This window comes from Barbus barbus (genome assembly GCF_936440315.1).
Source record: "Barbus barbus genome assembly, chromosome: 20".
Taxonomy (NCBI): Eukaryota; Metazoa; Chordata; class Actinopteri; order Cypriniformes; family Cyprinidae; genus Barbus; species Barbus barbus.
Window position 1 is genome coordinate 27,266,469 of NC_136748.1, and position 13,022 is coordinate 27,279,490.

The window sequence follows — 13,022 nt, forward strand, 5'->3', positions numbered from 1 at the left end:
GCCAATGATTTCGACCTTCCAAAACTATTTCAGCCCAAACTGAAAATTAATTTTCTACTGAAGTTCATCAGTAGAAAATAGGTCTGAAACGTTCCACAAAATAGTAATCCCAAACCAATAACGGATAGATCTCAGGCTTTAAACGTCAGAGAATTCAGCAAAGGCTCAGAGAAACTCAGTGAACTGAAATATTTAATTGGCATTGAACACAAATGAACAACAGAGGGTTACGTCAGGAATCAGAGTTAATATATGACAAAAAATAAAAATGTAAGACTGTATAATGACATGTTAAAGGTAGAGCCCCTCCGGTGTCCCCTCCTGCTTCTTGTACAGGACGTTCTCTTTGGACTTTTTGAAGTCTTCATTAGTAACTTTCATTCTCCGTTCCCTCAGAGCCATCAGCCCTGCCTCTGTGCAAATGGCCTGGAAGAAAAACACATAAAATCACTATTAAATACAATAAAGTGGCCTTTGTTCATGTTGTAATTAATATTTGAGGCACTGAAGGTATAGCCGCAGCCGTTTTGTTCCAACCCTGCTCCAAACCACAAACCATGTAGTTTTCAAATAAGCCTGAAGGACTTGATTAGCTGGATCAGGTGTGTTTAATTAGGGTTGCATCTAAACTCTGCAGGGCTCCGGCCCTCCAGGAACTGAGTTTGACACGTCTGCTCTAAACCTGTATGGCTTTCCTCGGTGCAGCATACAGGTGGCATCTCAGAAAATTAGAATATGGTGAAAAAGTTAATTTTTTCTTGTAACTTATTTCAAAAAGTGAAACTTTCGTATATTTTAGATTCATTACATGTAAAGTAAAACACTTCAAAAGTTTTTTTTGTTTTAATTTTGATGATTAGAGCTTACAGCTCATGAAAGTCAAAAATCAGTATCTCAAAATATTAGAATATTTACATTTGAGTTTCAATTAATGACCATCCCTACAGTATAAATTCTGGGTATCTCTTGTTCTTTGAAACCACGATAATGGGGAAGACTGCTGACTTGGCAATGATCCAGAAGACGAACATTGACGCCCTCCACAAAGAGAGTAAGTCACAGAGGGTCATTACTGAAAGCTGTCGCTGTTTACAGAGTGCTGTATCAAAGCATATTAAATGTAAAGTTGACTGGAAGGAAGAAATTGGGTAGGAAAATGTGCACAAGCAACAGGGATGCTGAAGGGTGACGAGAGCATCGGTGCTGTCGTGCTGCATGCGGGGGTTAACGACACCAAGCTGCGGCAGACGGAGACACTGAAGAGGGACTTCAGGAGCCTGATCGAGACGGTACGCAGAACATCGCCCGCGACGATCGTGTCAGGACCACTTCCCACGTATCGACGAGGACACGAAAGGTTCAGTAGACGTTTTGCTTTAAACTAATGGTTATTGTCATGGTGTAAAGAACAGAAAACTGCTCTTTGTTAATAATTGGAATCTTTTCTGGGAGCGTCCTAGGCTTTTCCGTGCTGATGGCCTGCACCCCAGCAGAGTCGGAGCAGAACTCCTGTCGGACAACATCTCCAGGACGCTACGCTCCATCTGACTAGTAAGCCAATTCTCAAATAACTGCTATGATGACTTTTGTTCTACCTACTTAAAAGATAGAAGTACTTGCATTGTCCAATCTATACAGACTGTGTCTGTTCCCCGAATAGCGAGGTCAAAATATATTTAATGCAGGATCTAGAAAAAATCTGATCGTGATTAAACCAGAAAAACGCAAAATAAATGAACTAAAAACTATTTTTAAAGCTTAGGCTCCTAAACATTAGATCACTCGCACCCAAAGCAGTTATTGTAAATGTAATAATTTTGATGTACTCTGCCTGATTGAAACCTGGCTTAAACCAAATGAATATTTTGGTCTAAATGAGTCTACTCCACCAAGCTACTGTTATAAACATGAGCCCCGTCAGACTGGTCGTGACGGCGGTGTTGCAACAATATATAGTGATATTCTCAATGTTACTCAGAAAACAGGACACAGGAGGTTTAATGCATTCAAAATACTTCTGCTTAATGTTACACTGTTAGATATGCAAAATAAACCTCTCCTGTCTCTTGCTCTGGCTACTGTGTATAGACCACCAGGGCAATATACAGATTTCCTAAAAGAATTTGCAGATTTCCTCTCAGATCTATTAGTTAATGTTTATAAAGTGCTAATTGTCGGAGATTTTAACATCCACGTTGATAATACAAATGATGCGTTAGGACTTGCGTTTACTGACCTAATAAACTCTTTTGGAGTCAAGCAAAACATCACCGGACCCACTCATCAATATACATGTTGCCTCTTGGTAATATTATTAGAAAATACGGGATTAGTTTTCATTGTTATGCTGATGATACTCAACTATATATCTCAACAAGACCAGATGAAACTTCTAAACTATCTAAGCTAATAGATTGTGTAAAAAATGTAAAAGATTGGATGACCAATAATTTCCTCCTATTAAATTCAGATAAGACAGAGATATTACTTATTGGACCAAAAAACAGTACACAGAATCTCTTGGATTACAATTTGCAACTAGACGGATGTACTGTTACGTCCTCTAAAGTCAAAAATCTGGGTGTTATATTAGACAGCAACTTGTCCTTTGAAAGTCATATTTCCCATGTTACAAAAACAGCATTCTTCCATCTTAGAAACATTGCCAAGCTTCGAAACATGCAACCTGTTTCTGATGCAGAAAAGCTAGTTCATGCATTCATGACCTCTAGACTGGACTATTGTAATGCACTGCTATCTGGTTGTCCTGCATCTTCAATAAACAAGCTACAGATAGTCCAAAATGCAGCGGCTAGAGTTCTTACCAGATCAAGAAAATATGATCATATCACCCCAATTTTACAGTCTCTGCACTGGCTACCTATTCAGTTCCGTATCATTTACAAAATATTATTACTGGCCTATAAGGCCCTAAATGGTTTAGCTCCTGCGTACCTAACTTGTCTTCTACCACGCTACAATCCAACCCGCTCTCTAAGGTCGCAAAACTCTGGACTTTTGGTAGTACCTAGGATAGCAAAGTCCACTAAAGGAGGGAGAGCTTTTTCACATTTGGCTCCCAAACTCTGGAATAGCCTTCCTGATCACGTTCGGTGTTCAGATACACTTTCTCTGTTTAAATCTAGATTAAAGACACATCTCTTTAGCCAAGCATTCACATAATGCATCTTATAATCTTGTACTGCAGTTATATCTGGTCAAATGTACATTATTATTATTCTTTAGCTTGGGTTGAACAAATCATTTTTGCTTAGATGGAACAGCAGCTACACTAATTATGTCTCTATTTGTTTCTCTGTTTCTGCCACGGGATTAACATCCCATGGTAACTAGGAATTAAAGAAGCTTCAGTCTGGATCCAACACCTGAGAAAAGATAATGCCAACCCCTCAGAGGACTTCAGAGGATGCCAACGCTCAGACAACATACAGAATTACCAAATTTTGCCATAAGTTAAATGTATTAAGGTTATGCAATATATAAATATATTGTGGAAACTTAATTTCCTGTAGAGCAGCTTTGCAACGATTTGTATCATAAAAAGCGCTATACAAATAAACTTGAACTTGAACTTGGATCCAACAATCCAGACGAGTTGAAGGCTCAATAGTGCCTCATCAGTGCCACAGGCTGATTGCTTCCATGCCACACCTCACTGATGCTGGATTTTGTGCTAAAGTAGCCCTGACCAAGTATTGAGTGCATAAATGAACATACTTTAAAGAACTTGAACTTTTCTGTTTTGCAAATCCTTTTTTTGATTGATCTTAGGAAATAAAATAAAATTGAGATATTGATTTTTGACTTTCATGAGCTGTAAGGTCTAATCATCAAAATTAAAACAAAAAAACTTTTAAAGTGTTTTACTTTACATGTAATGAATCTAAAATATATGAAAGTTTCACTTTTTTAAATAAGTTACAAGAAAAAACTAACATTTTCACCATATTCTAATTTTCTGAGATGCACCTGTACAAGAAGACATTTTGAAGAATGTTGGTAACCAAACAGCTTCTATTGTAGGGATAAAAAAATACAATGGGTGTCAATGGGAACTAAAACTATTTATTTACCAACAATCATCATACAGGTTTGAACAACATTAGGGTGAATAAATAATGGCAGAATGTTCATTTTTGGAGTCCATTAAACCTAAATTAAAATTATAAATTAGTCGGACAAGGTCAAATGAACCACATCATCTTGTTCAATACATTTCACTACATGTCGTACTATGTATGTATATGTATGTGACAAATAAAATTTGAATTTGATTTCTGCAAGACAATGTTTTTCTGCATCTATGTAATTAAAAGGCCCTTTGATGCTACCTTGATGTCAGCACCAGAGAGGTCGTCTTTAGCCAGGATGAGGTCGTCCAAAGTCACGTCATCTGCTACCGTCATCCTGCTGGTGTAGATCTGAAAGATTCTGCGCTTGGTCTTCTCATCCGGCAGTGGGAACTCAATCTTACGATCGATTCTACCTGTGGAATCACAAAAAGGAAACACCTAATTTTAGTCTACAAAGTAATGCGCTTCATCCTTTTTTAAATGTAATTATGTGCACTTTAAAAAAAAGGAAACTCTCACACTAATGTTTGTGATATCAGATGTTTGTGCCTGGCCAGTGAGTCCACTTTGATTCAATTAGCATGTGAAACCAGAAATAAACATGGTAAGCTGACTAATTCAACTGGTCTAATGAGAGCTGGGTCAAGTGTCTCTATCCTATTAGTAGCCATGATGACTTTAACGTCTCCACGGGAGTCAAATCCATCCAACTGGTTTAACAGCTCCAGCATTGTTCTCTGGATCTCACGCTCTCCTCCTGAATTAGAGTCATACCTGCAGAGAAACAACATCCAAATGTCAGTGTTTACCACTGTTTATAATAAAAACAATCCCGTCTGTACCTGATATAGACACACATGGGGCCATAGATTATTTATTTAGTGTAATTATATATTGCATAGCTAGTATAATTTATACAGCATATTATACATTTTGTCAGTGTTAAGGTCATTGCACATTGAGTCCGAAATTTTCGTGTGCGTTTTTCCGGGGGTTTTTTGTATTCCTCATCCTTTCCTATCAAAATGCATGCTACAGAAACACAGAGAATCGAACCTGATCCGAATTTTTTTAATGACAGACAAAACTTTCGGAGGCAGTGTGTAAACGTGATTGACACAACATGAGGTTGTATTATATTTTTAACATGCAAAAATTTCGGACTCAGTGTGCAATGAACTTTAGTCTAAAAATCTACCAACAGCTTTGTTTTTTTTGTGAATTATTAGTGAACATTGGGTAAATAAGTGTATGTAATATGTAAATTAAAAAAAAAAAAAAAAAGTACAGGTATTGTGTTAGTAATACAAACTAATTTTAACATTCAGAATTTAATTTAGTTTGTTCTATAACTACAGTGACCTCCAAAAGTATTGGAACAGTAAAGACAAAATTGCTCTGTTGGCTGGGAGTCAAGACATTTACAAATATGATTAAAAGATGAATATGAGACAAAACTACAGAATGCCACATTTTATTATTAGTCGTTTCAACACAGATGTTTTATCAGCTAGGAAGATAAGCACTTTTAGAGTTTCATCCCTCTATCTGATGAGAGCATAAGTACTGGAACAGTTGCCTCTCAGGTCTTTCTAAGTGATCAGCTGTGTCCTGTTGCATTAATTCTTCAGATATTAAAAGCAGGGAATGTGTCGTATCAGTTATATCCATTGCTTCTGTATTGTGAATCTTGCATTTGATGATGACACACACCAACCAGGATGAAGACGAGGGAGCTGACTTTGAGAGAAAAGCAAGCAATTTGGATGCTAAAAGAAAAGATGAAGTCAATTAGAGCTCTAGCAAAAACAAACGGCATGGAGAAATCAAGAGCAACCAACAACGACCTGATCGGCTGAGAAAACAACAGTAGTTGATAACAGACTAATCATAAAAGCTGTGAAATGAACCCTAAAAGACGTATCTGTAAAATCACCAAAAACTTCCAGAAAGTTGGGGTGATGCTCTGACAATCTACTGTCCTCAGGAGACTTTGACAGAATTACAGATGCTACACAGCAAGATGCAAACCTCTGACCAACACCAAAAATAGAAATGAATGAATGAATGATGCATTTATATAGCGCATTTATTGTGTATTGCCGTACACCCAAAGCGCTTTACAATCATGTGGGGGTCTCTCCTCAACCACCACCAGTGTGCAGCATCCACCTAGATGATGCGACGGCAGCCACAGTACAACGGCGCCAGTGCGCTCACCACACACCAGCTACAGGTGGAGAGACAGGTGGAGAGAAAGGCAAGGTGAGCCAGAAGAGTTTTGGAACTGTGTTTATGGACCGATGAGACAAAGATAAACCTTTATCTAAGTGATGGGAAAGCAAAAATGTGGAGAAAAAAAGGGAACTGCAAATGATCCCAAGCATACAGCCTCATCTGTAAAGCATGCTGGAGGTGATGTCATGGCATGGGCATGCATGGCTGTCTCTGGAACAGGCCCTCTCAACTTTACTGATGACTTAATGTATGATGACAGTAGCAGAATAAATTTGGAAGAGTACAAAACCATCTTGCCTACCAATATTCAAGAAAATGCCACCAGATTCATTGGGAAGTGCTTCATATTGCATCAGGACAATGACCCAAAACACCCTGCCAGTTCAGTCAAGGAATTTATAAGGGCAAAGAAATAAAAAGTCTTAGATTGCCCAAGTCAATCTCCAGATTTAAATCTGATTGAACATGAATTTCACCAGCTGGAGAGGAGAGTAAAGGCAGAAACTCCCCAAAACAAGCAACAATTGGGATTGGCTGCATTAAAGGCTGGGAAAAGTATTTCAAAGGATGAGACCAAGAGTCTGGTGATGTCTTTGGGTCACAGACTCACTGCTGTGATTGTGTGCAAGGGATCTGCAACTAAATAATAGCTTTTAACCTTTTATATCTGCCTTAGGTTCAACTGTCCCAATACTTATGCTCACATCAATGAGTGGGATGAACTCTAAAAGTGCTGTTCTTTTTATTTGGTAAAACATGTATGTGTTGAAACGGCTAATAATAAAATGTGACATTCTGTAGTTTTATCTCATATTCATCTTTTAATCATATTTTCAAATGTCTTGACTCCACAGCCAAAAGAGCAATTTTGTCTTTACTGTTCCAATACTTATGGAGGGCACTGTATATACATATACAATGATCAGGGGACCCATTACCCTGCTACCGGTTCACATCTGTTCCTTTCTTGGACCACTTTTTTGATAGATACTGACCACTGCAGACTGGGAACACAGCACAAGAGCTGCAGTTTTAGAGATGCTCTGATCAAGTCATCTAGCCATCAGATTTTGGCCCTTATCAAACTCGCTCAAATCCTTACACTTTGCCATTTTTCCTGCTTCTAACACATCTACTTTGAGAACAAAATATTCACTTGCTGCCTAATATATCCCACCCACTAACAGGTGCCGTGATGAAGAGATAATCAGTGTTATTCACTTCACCTGTCAGTGGTCAAAATGTTATGCCCAATTGGTGTACTGTTATTCATATATATATATATATATATATATATATATATATATAGTACTTTTATTCAGCAAGCATGTATTAAATTGATCAAAAGTGACAGTAAAGACATTTATATATAAAATGTAAATGTATTCAGTATAGATATTCTATAAAAGATTTCAACATTGATAATTACTGTATAGGAAATGTTTCTTGAGCAGTAAATCAGCATATTAGAATGATTTCTGAAGGATCGTGTGACACTGAAGACTGGAGTAATGATGCTGAATATTCAGCTTTGCATCACAGGATTAATTACATTTTAAAATATATTAAAATAAAAAAAACCGTGACTAAACATTCTAATAATATTTCTGTCTTTACTGTATTTTTGATTAAACAAATGCATCCTTGGTGAGCAAAACCCTTCATGCTCACCTCTTTGTGCCGATAGCGTCAATCTCATCTATGAAGACAATGGACGGAGTGTGTTCCTCAGCCACTCTGAAGAGCTCTCGCACCAGTTTAGGACCATCACCCAGGTATTTCTGAATAAGCTCTGAGCCCACCACCTTGCCTGCACATCAGCAATACAGAACATCAACACAAAACATATGCTAAGAAAATGACAACATACAGACGCAAATTGGTTTTTAAGACTCCTCAGACTGACCTGTTCCCGGTGCACCGTACAGAATGACCCCTTTAGGCGGTTTTATTCCCATCTCTTCATAATACTCTGGATGTGTGAGGGGAAGCTCCACAGACTCCTAAAAGAAGAAATGCACAACATGCCTTAGAATTCATTTTGATTTCACGCAATGTCCTGATTAATGTTCTTGTGCAGGATTTCATCAGTGTATGTAATTCTAAAGAAGAAAAAAAACATTTCATCAAAATGTATAAACTGTATCTGCTTCTGAATTAAATTTAATTAAACAGCTGACATAATCAAGGACAAGTAAACACAGAAAAACTCCCAATAAGAAATAAAATAATACTTAAATATAAATTAATATATGTATTTGTATTAATACAATGTCCCCCGGTTTCACAGACAAGGCTTAAGCCTAGTCCTAGACTAAGATGTAAATCTGAGCTGTTTCAACTGAAAGAAACGTGCACTGACTAATCTTAAAACATGATCTTAAGATGCACACCAGTAATGCTTTTTTCTATGGCGTGTTTATAAAAATTACTTAAATGTCCTAATTGAACTATGACCTAATCTTATTTTAGGCTAAACCCTGTCTATGAAACCAGGCCTGTATGTCCTATTTTTATAAACTAATCAAAATACTTTTTTGCAGTTTTTAGCCACTTTGAAATTATTATTTTTTTATGGTGGCTAATCTATTACCTTGATCTCTTGAATCTGGCTGTCCAAACCTCCGATGTCTGCGTATGTCTCCTGTGAAGCTTTCTCTACTTTCATTACAGTCACCGTCATCCATCAGCACCCCGATTACTGCATGAACCTGCAAACATTTACATAAATTACTATAATTTCTATAAACCATATTTAATACATATTATAATACACAAATTAATAAAATAATAATTTATTGACAACTCCAACAAAAACATTCAAAATTCAGGAATAAAACTGACATCTGTATTCAAATAAAGTCAATTATATGAGTCAATATTCATGTTTATTTATCTTCCAGTTCTATAAGGTCTGTTAAGTTATAATCTGTCCACCTTACTTAATATTTCGGTGCCTTCCTCCCCTTCTGTTCTGATCTTAAACGATCTATCTGATATTCCACATAAAATTCAGAAGCGGGTATTTTTAACAGCGGCCAAGAAGTTGGTTGCAACGAGGTGGAAACCTCCACACTCGCTCAATAAAAGACACTGGGTTCTCACATTTATGGATGTTGTATATATGGAGTTGTCCACTGCACGCATCCATGGGGCAAGGGAAGATTCCATCAGTTTCTGGGCTCAGATTTTGGAGAAACTAAAAAACATGCTGTCTTAAACTGAAGGAGTTTCAACTTTTTCTTATACGCTGGTCTTGGGCTTTGGCTTGGTGGGTTCTTTTTTTTTTTCTTTTTTTTTTCTAGTATTACTTCAGGATGGTTTGACGGTTTTATAGCTTTTTAAGGTCCTCTATGGTTATATTTATGCTATCTGTATAATCTATGATACACTCTGAAGTATGCTTGATGTTATTTTAATTTATTTTATGTTCCTTTTGTATGTTTTAATAATAATTATGTCAATAAAAAATTGTTAAAAAAAAAAGGTCTGTTAAGTTATTTTGAGGCTTACTAACCTTGTGATTCAGTAACACCGAGCAGCCAGGCTCTAAAGGTCTTTATCTACAAATGACAGAATACTGACATAATGTTCAGAGCCCACTGATGTTGACACAATGGCATGATTATCGTCAATGATCTCCTCCAGAGTTCCCACAGACATGGGTGTCCCTCTGAGATCATCCACTTTAGATCTCTCCTCCTGTAAACAATACATGATGATAAGGGCTGGGCTTGATTTTATCGAGATTTGTGTTTCTAGATTTACTATCTTTCATTAAATATTTATCTGTAATGCCTCTTCAGGCCAAATTATGGTTCTTCTGATTCAAAATAAAAACAAATCGAAAAAAATTTATTTCATATAATGTAAAATTATGATACAATAATGTGCTCACCTCTTGTTTCTCCTCCAGGGGTTTCATCTGCTCCTGGTTCCTGATGAACTCCTCCTCCATCAGCAGATAGTCTTTAATTCTCTTGTTTGAGGAGTTTCAGTCTGCACTGTGTGTGTGGAGTGACTGAGGAAGAAAGCGACAATGACAGCTCATGATTTTATGGATCACTACTATCTATGTAACATGCCTCTTGAAAGGTTGGGTTAAGGTACTCATCCCACTATATGCACACTAGACACTTTCTATGAACACTCCCTGCTACAAAGACTCAATAAGAAAATGTTTACTTGAGCATTGCACTAGAAAATAATGTTTACTTGAGCATTGCACTACAAATCTTTTTGCACTATGCGCTGCTTCCCACAAAATTTCATGTACAGTATATATGTAAAGTTCTTGTACAGTCTCAGTTTGTGTATGCCTAGGCAACTAGGTATAGTAGTTATAGTATTTATAGTATATGTATAGTCAGATGGTCTATTCATGTCTATAGTCAGATGCTCTATTGTTTTTTTTCTCTTATACTTGCATTGTTGTATGTTTATCTTATGTTTAACTAGTATGTAGCACCGTGGTCCTGCGAGACACGACATTTCGTTCCACTATATGTCCACACATGTAGCAGCATGACAATAAAGCTCAACTTGAACTTGTATAATGAAGGTTTATTTTATGCAAGCAGCATCTGGTCCCTTCACTTTCTTCTACTTTTTCCCAACTCTTGTGGGAATGGGAGGCTCATACTTCTTTTTCTTATCCTGAAATTCAATGCACAGAAATTAATAATCAGCCAGAAATTTGTCCATTTTAACTGCTAAATTTCTCTAAGATCAGTCACTTCAGAGATTCACACGTATTTTTTTATATTACTTAATAGTAGTGAGGTTTTGTGTGTGTGTGTGTGTCTGTCTGTCTCTGTGTGTGTGTCTGTCTGTCTCTGTGTGTGTGTGTGTGTGTGTGTGTGTGTGTGTGTGTGTGTTAAATACTCACCTTGTCATCGTTCTTCCCTCCACCAGGTGCTTGTCCTCCACTCTGACTTTGACCCTGTAAAAATCAAACATTCATTTAACCGGATGTTTAGATGATGTCTATCACCAACACTGACATATGAACTGATTATATTTAATATTTTGCTTCATGTTTCATGAATTTATCACACATTAATTCAATATATCTATCTATATAAATAGACAGGCAGACAGACAGACAGACAGACAGACAGACAGACAGACAGACAGACAGACAGATAGATAGATAGATAGATAGATAGATAGATAGATAGCACATATTTAGTACAAAAGGGTTCATTTACATTAAATAAGGTAATAACATTTGTACATTTTCTTTAAGAATAATTCATATCTTATTTGTTTACATAACACACGACCATTATAATGCATGTATTTGACAATTTGACACATCCATTTATCTATTTTTTCTTTAATACCAGTACCAGTGTTTACTAATAGGTGAATATAAAAAGAATAACGTGCTGACATTATGAATCATACATTTATTCTCTTTTTATATAATTCCTTGATTATACACTAACACAACAAACTAACTTTCCTGCTTTACTGTCTAACAAACACTCTAATAGAGACAAACGTCTAACAATTCTAATAATTCATTTCTAAACCACAAATTCAAATGCATATATTAAATATATAAAACAAACTATTTAAAAAAGAAAAGAAGTGAAATATGCTGGCTCACCAGTCTGTTGATGTCTGTTTCTTCTTCTGCACTAACAGATCAAGCCAAGTGTATCGCCTCCGCCACCTTCTGGAGAGGAGGGCAAATTGATTGACGTCCTCAGTACTTCTGCATAATGACTTTAATAATGTTTGTACTTATTGAGCAAGTTGGTTATTAATCAGCTGCTTTTATCTTTAACGATTCTTACGGGTCTTACGCGAATAAAATATCGCGAGAGTATATTGTTTGCAACGAAGGGCTGTGGTTGAGCTCTCGCGAGACTTTCACAGAATGAAGGTTACCATCTTCTCAAGTGTATTTAATGCATGTCTTCAACAGTACGAGGAAGACACGAACACAAAGTTTATCGTTTTCAAGAGCGATCGTGCATTCGGCAAAAATTGTACGTTTCAAAATTATGTCATATATTAAGTTCTAGATGTTTTAATTTAATAGATTTTAATTACCTGTGCAGTTATTACTACTGGCCATACTCAAAGTTAGTGATCTGAATAAACCTAAACCCTAGATATTTTCTTGCATAAAACGTATGAACTATGCATATAACATTACAACGTAATATCTGTATATCTTGATAACTGATGAATCTTTTGAACATTTTAGCAACGCCCTAGAATTCATTGTCGATTAACTTAAAGTTAGTGAAGGTGCGATAGGCGGAAACGCGCTGATAGAAGTGCTCTCTCTCGCGCACGCTCCACTTCTTCAGTTCTCATACAGCGCGCGATCAGTTCTCAGTGCTCAAATACACACACAGCAGTCCAAATGTCTCTCATGTAGAGTATCTCACGGAAATACAGTCCGTTATGGTTTAAGTGAGCTTAAACAGGTGTGTGAAAACTGAATGTATGTCAGTAGGCTATTACATGCATACCTTCCGTCTTAAATGGACAGCATTCCTAATTATCTGTCATAAATGTTAACCAACAAAAGATGTTAAATAAATGTATACTTAAGTAAACCTACTGTATCTGAAAAATACCAGTTTTTCCAAATTCAATCCTTGATTCAAATTTCTCATAACTAAGCTTAATTGATTTGGTCTAAAGAGAGAAGAATTAATGACTATTTTT

At 36.6% G+C, this 13,022-nt stretch overlaps 1 protein-coding gene across 1 annotated transcript; it reads right to left on the bottom strand.

Annotated features, from left to right (window-relative positions):
• Positions 1-180: 180 nt before the first annotated feature.
• LOC306886770 (26S proteasome regulatory subunit 4-like) lies at positions 181-10,036 on the bottom strand. The gene is made up of 7 exons (XM_079444080.1): positions 9,918-10,036; positions 8,926-9,043; positions 8,239-8,335; positions 8,004-8,142; positions 4,696-4,868; positions 4,353-4,507; positions 181-426 (listed from the first exon to the last, which is right to left on the bottom strand). Exons 2-7 carry the CDS (start codon positions 9,013-9,015, stop codon positions 292-294), a joined length of 789 nt encoding a protein of 262 aa, XP_079300206.1. The 5' UTR covers positions 9,016-9,043; positions 9,918-10,036; the 3' UTR covers positions 181-291.
• Between the last annotated feature and the right edge of the window lie 2,986 nt (positions 10,037-13,022).

Excerpts from the sequence above, each read along its gene's own strand:
- LOC306886770 (XM_079444080.1), bottom strand. The coding sequence starts at position 9,015 with ATGACGGTGACTGTAATGAAAGTAGAGAAAGCTTCACAGGAGACATAC. Across the intron at positions 8,336-8,925 it reads GCCAGATTCAAGAGATCAAG|GAGTCTGTGGAGCTTCCCCT; the intron begins GTAATAGATTAG and ends TTCTTCTTTTAG. Across the intron at positions 4,508-4,695 it reads TGAATTAGTCAGCTTACCAT|GTAGAATCGATCGTAAGATT; the intron begins GTTTATTTCTGG and ends GTGATTCCACAG.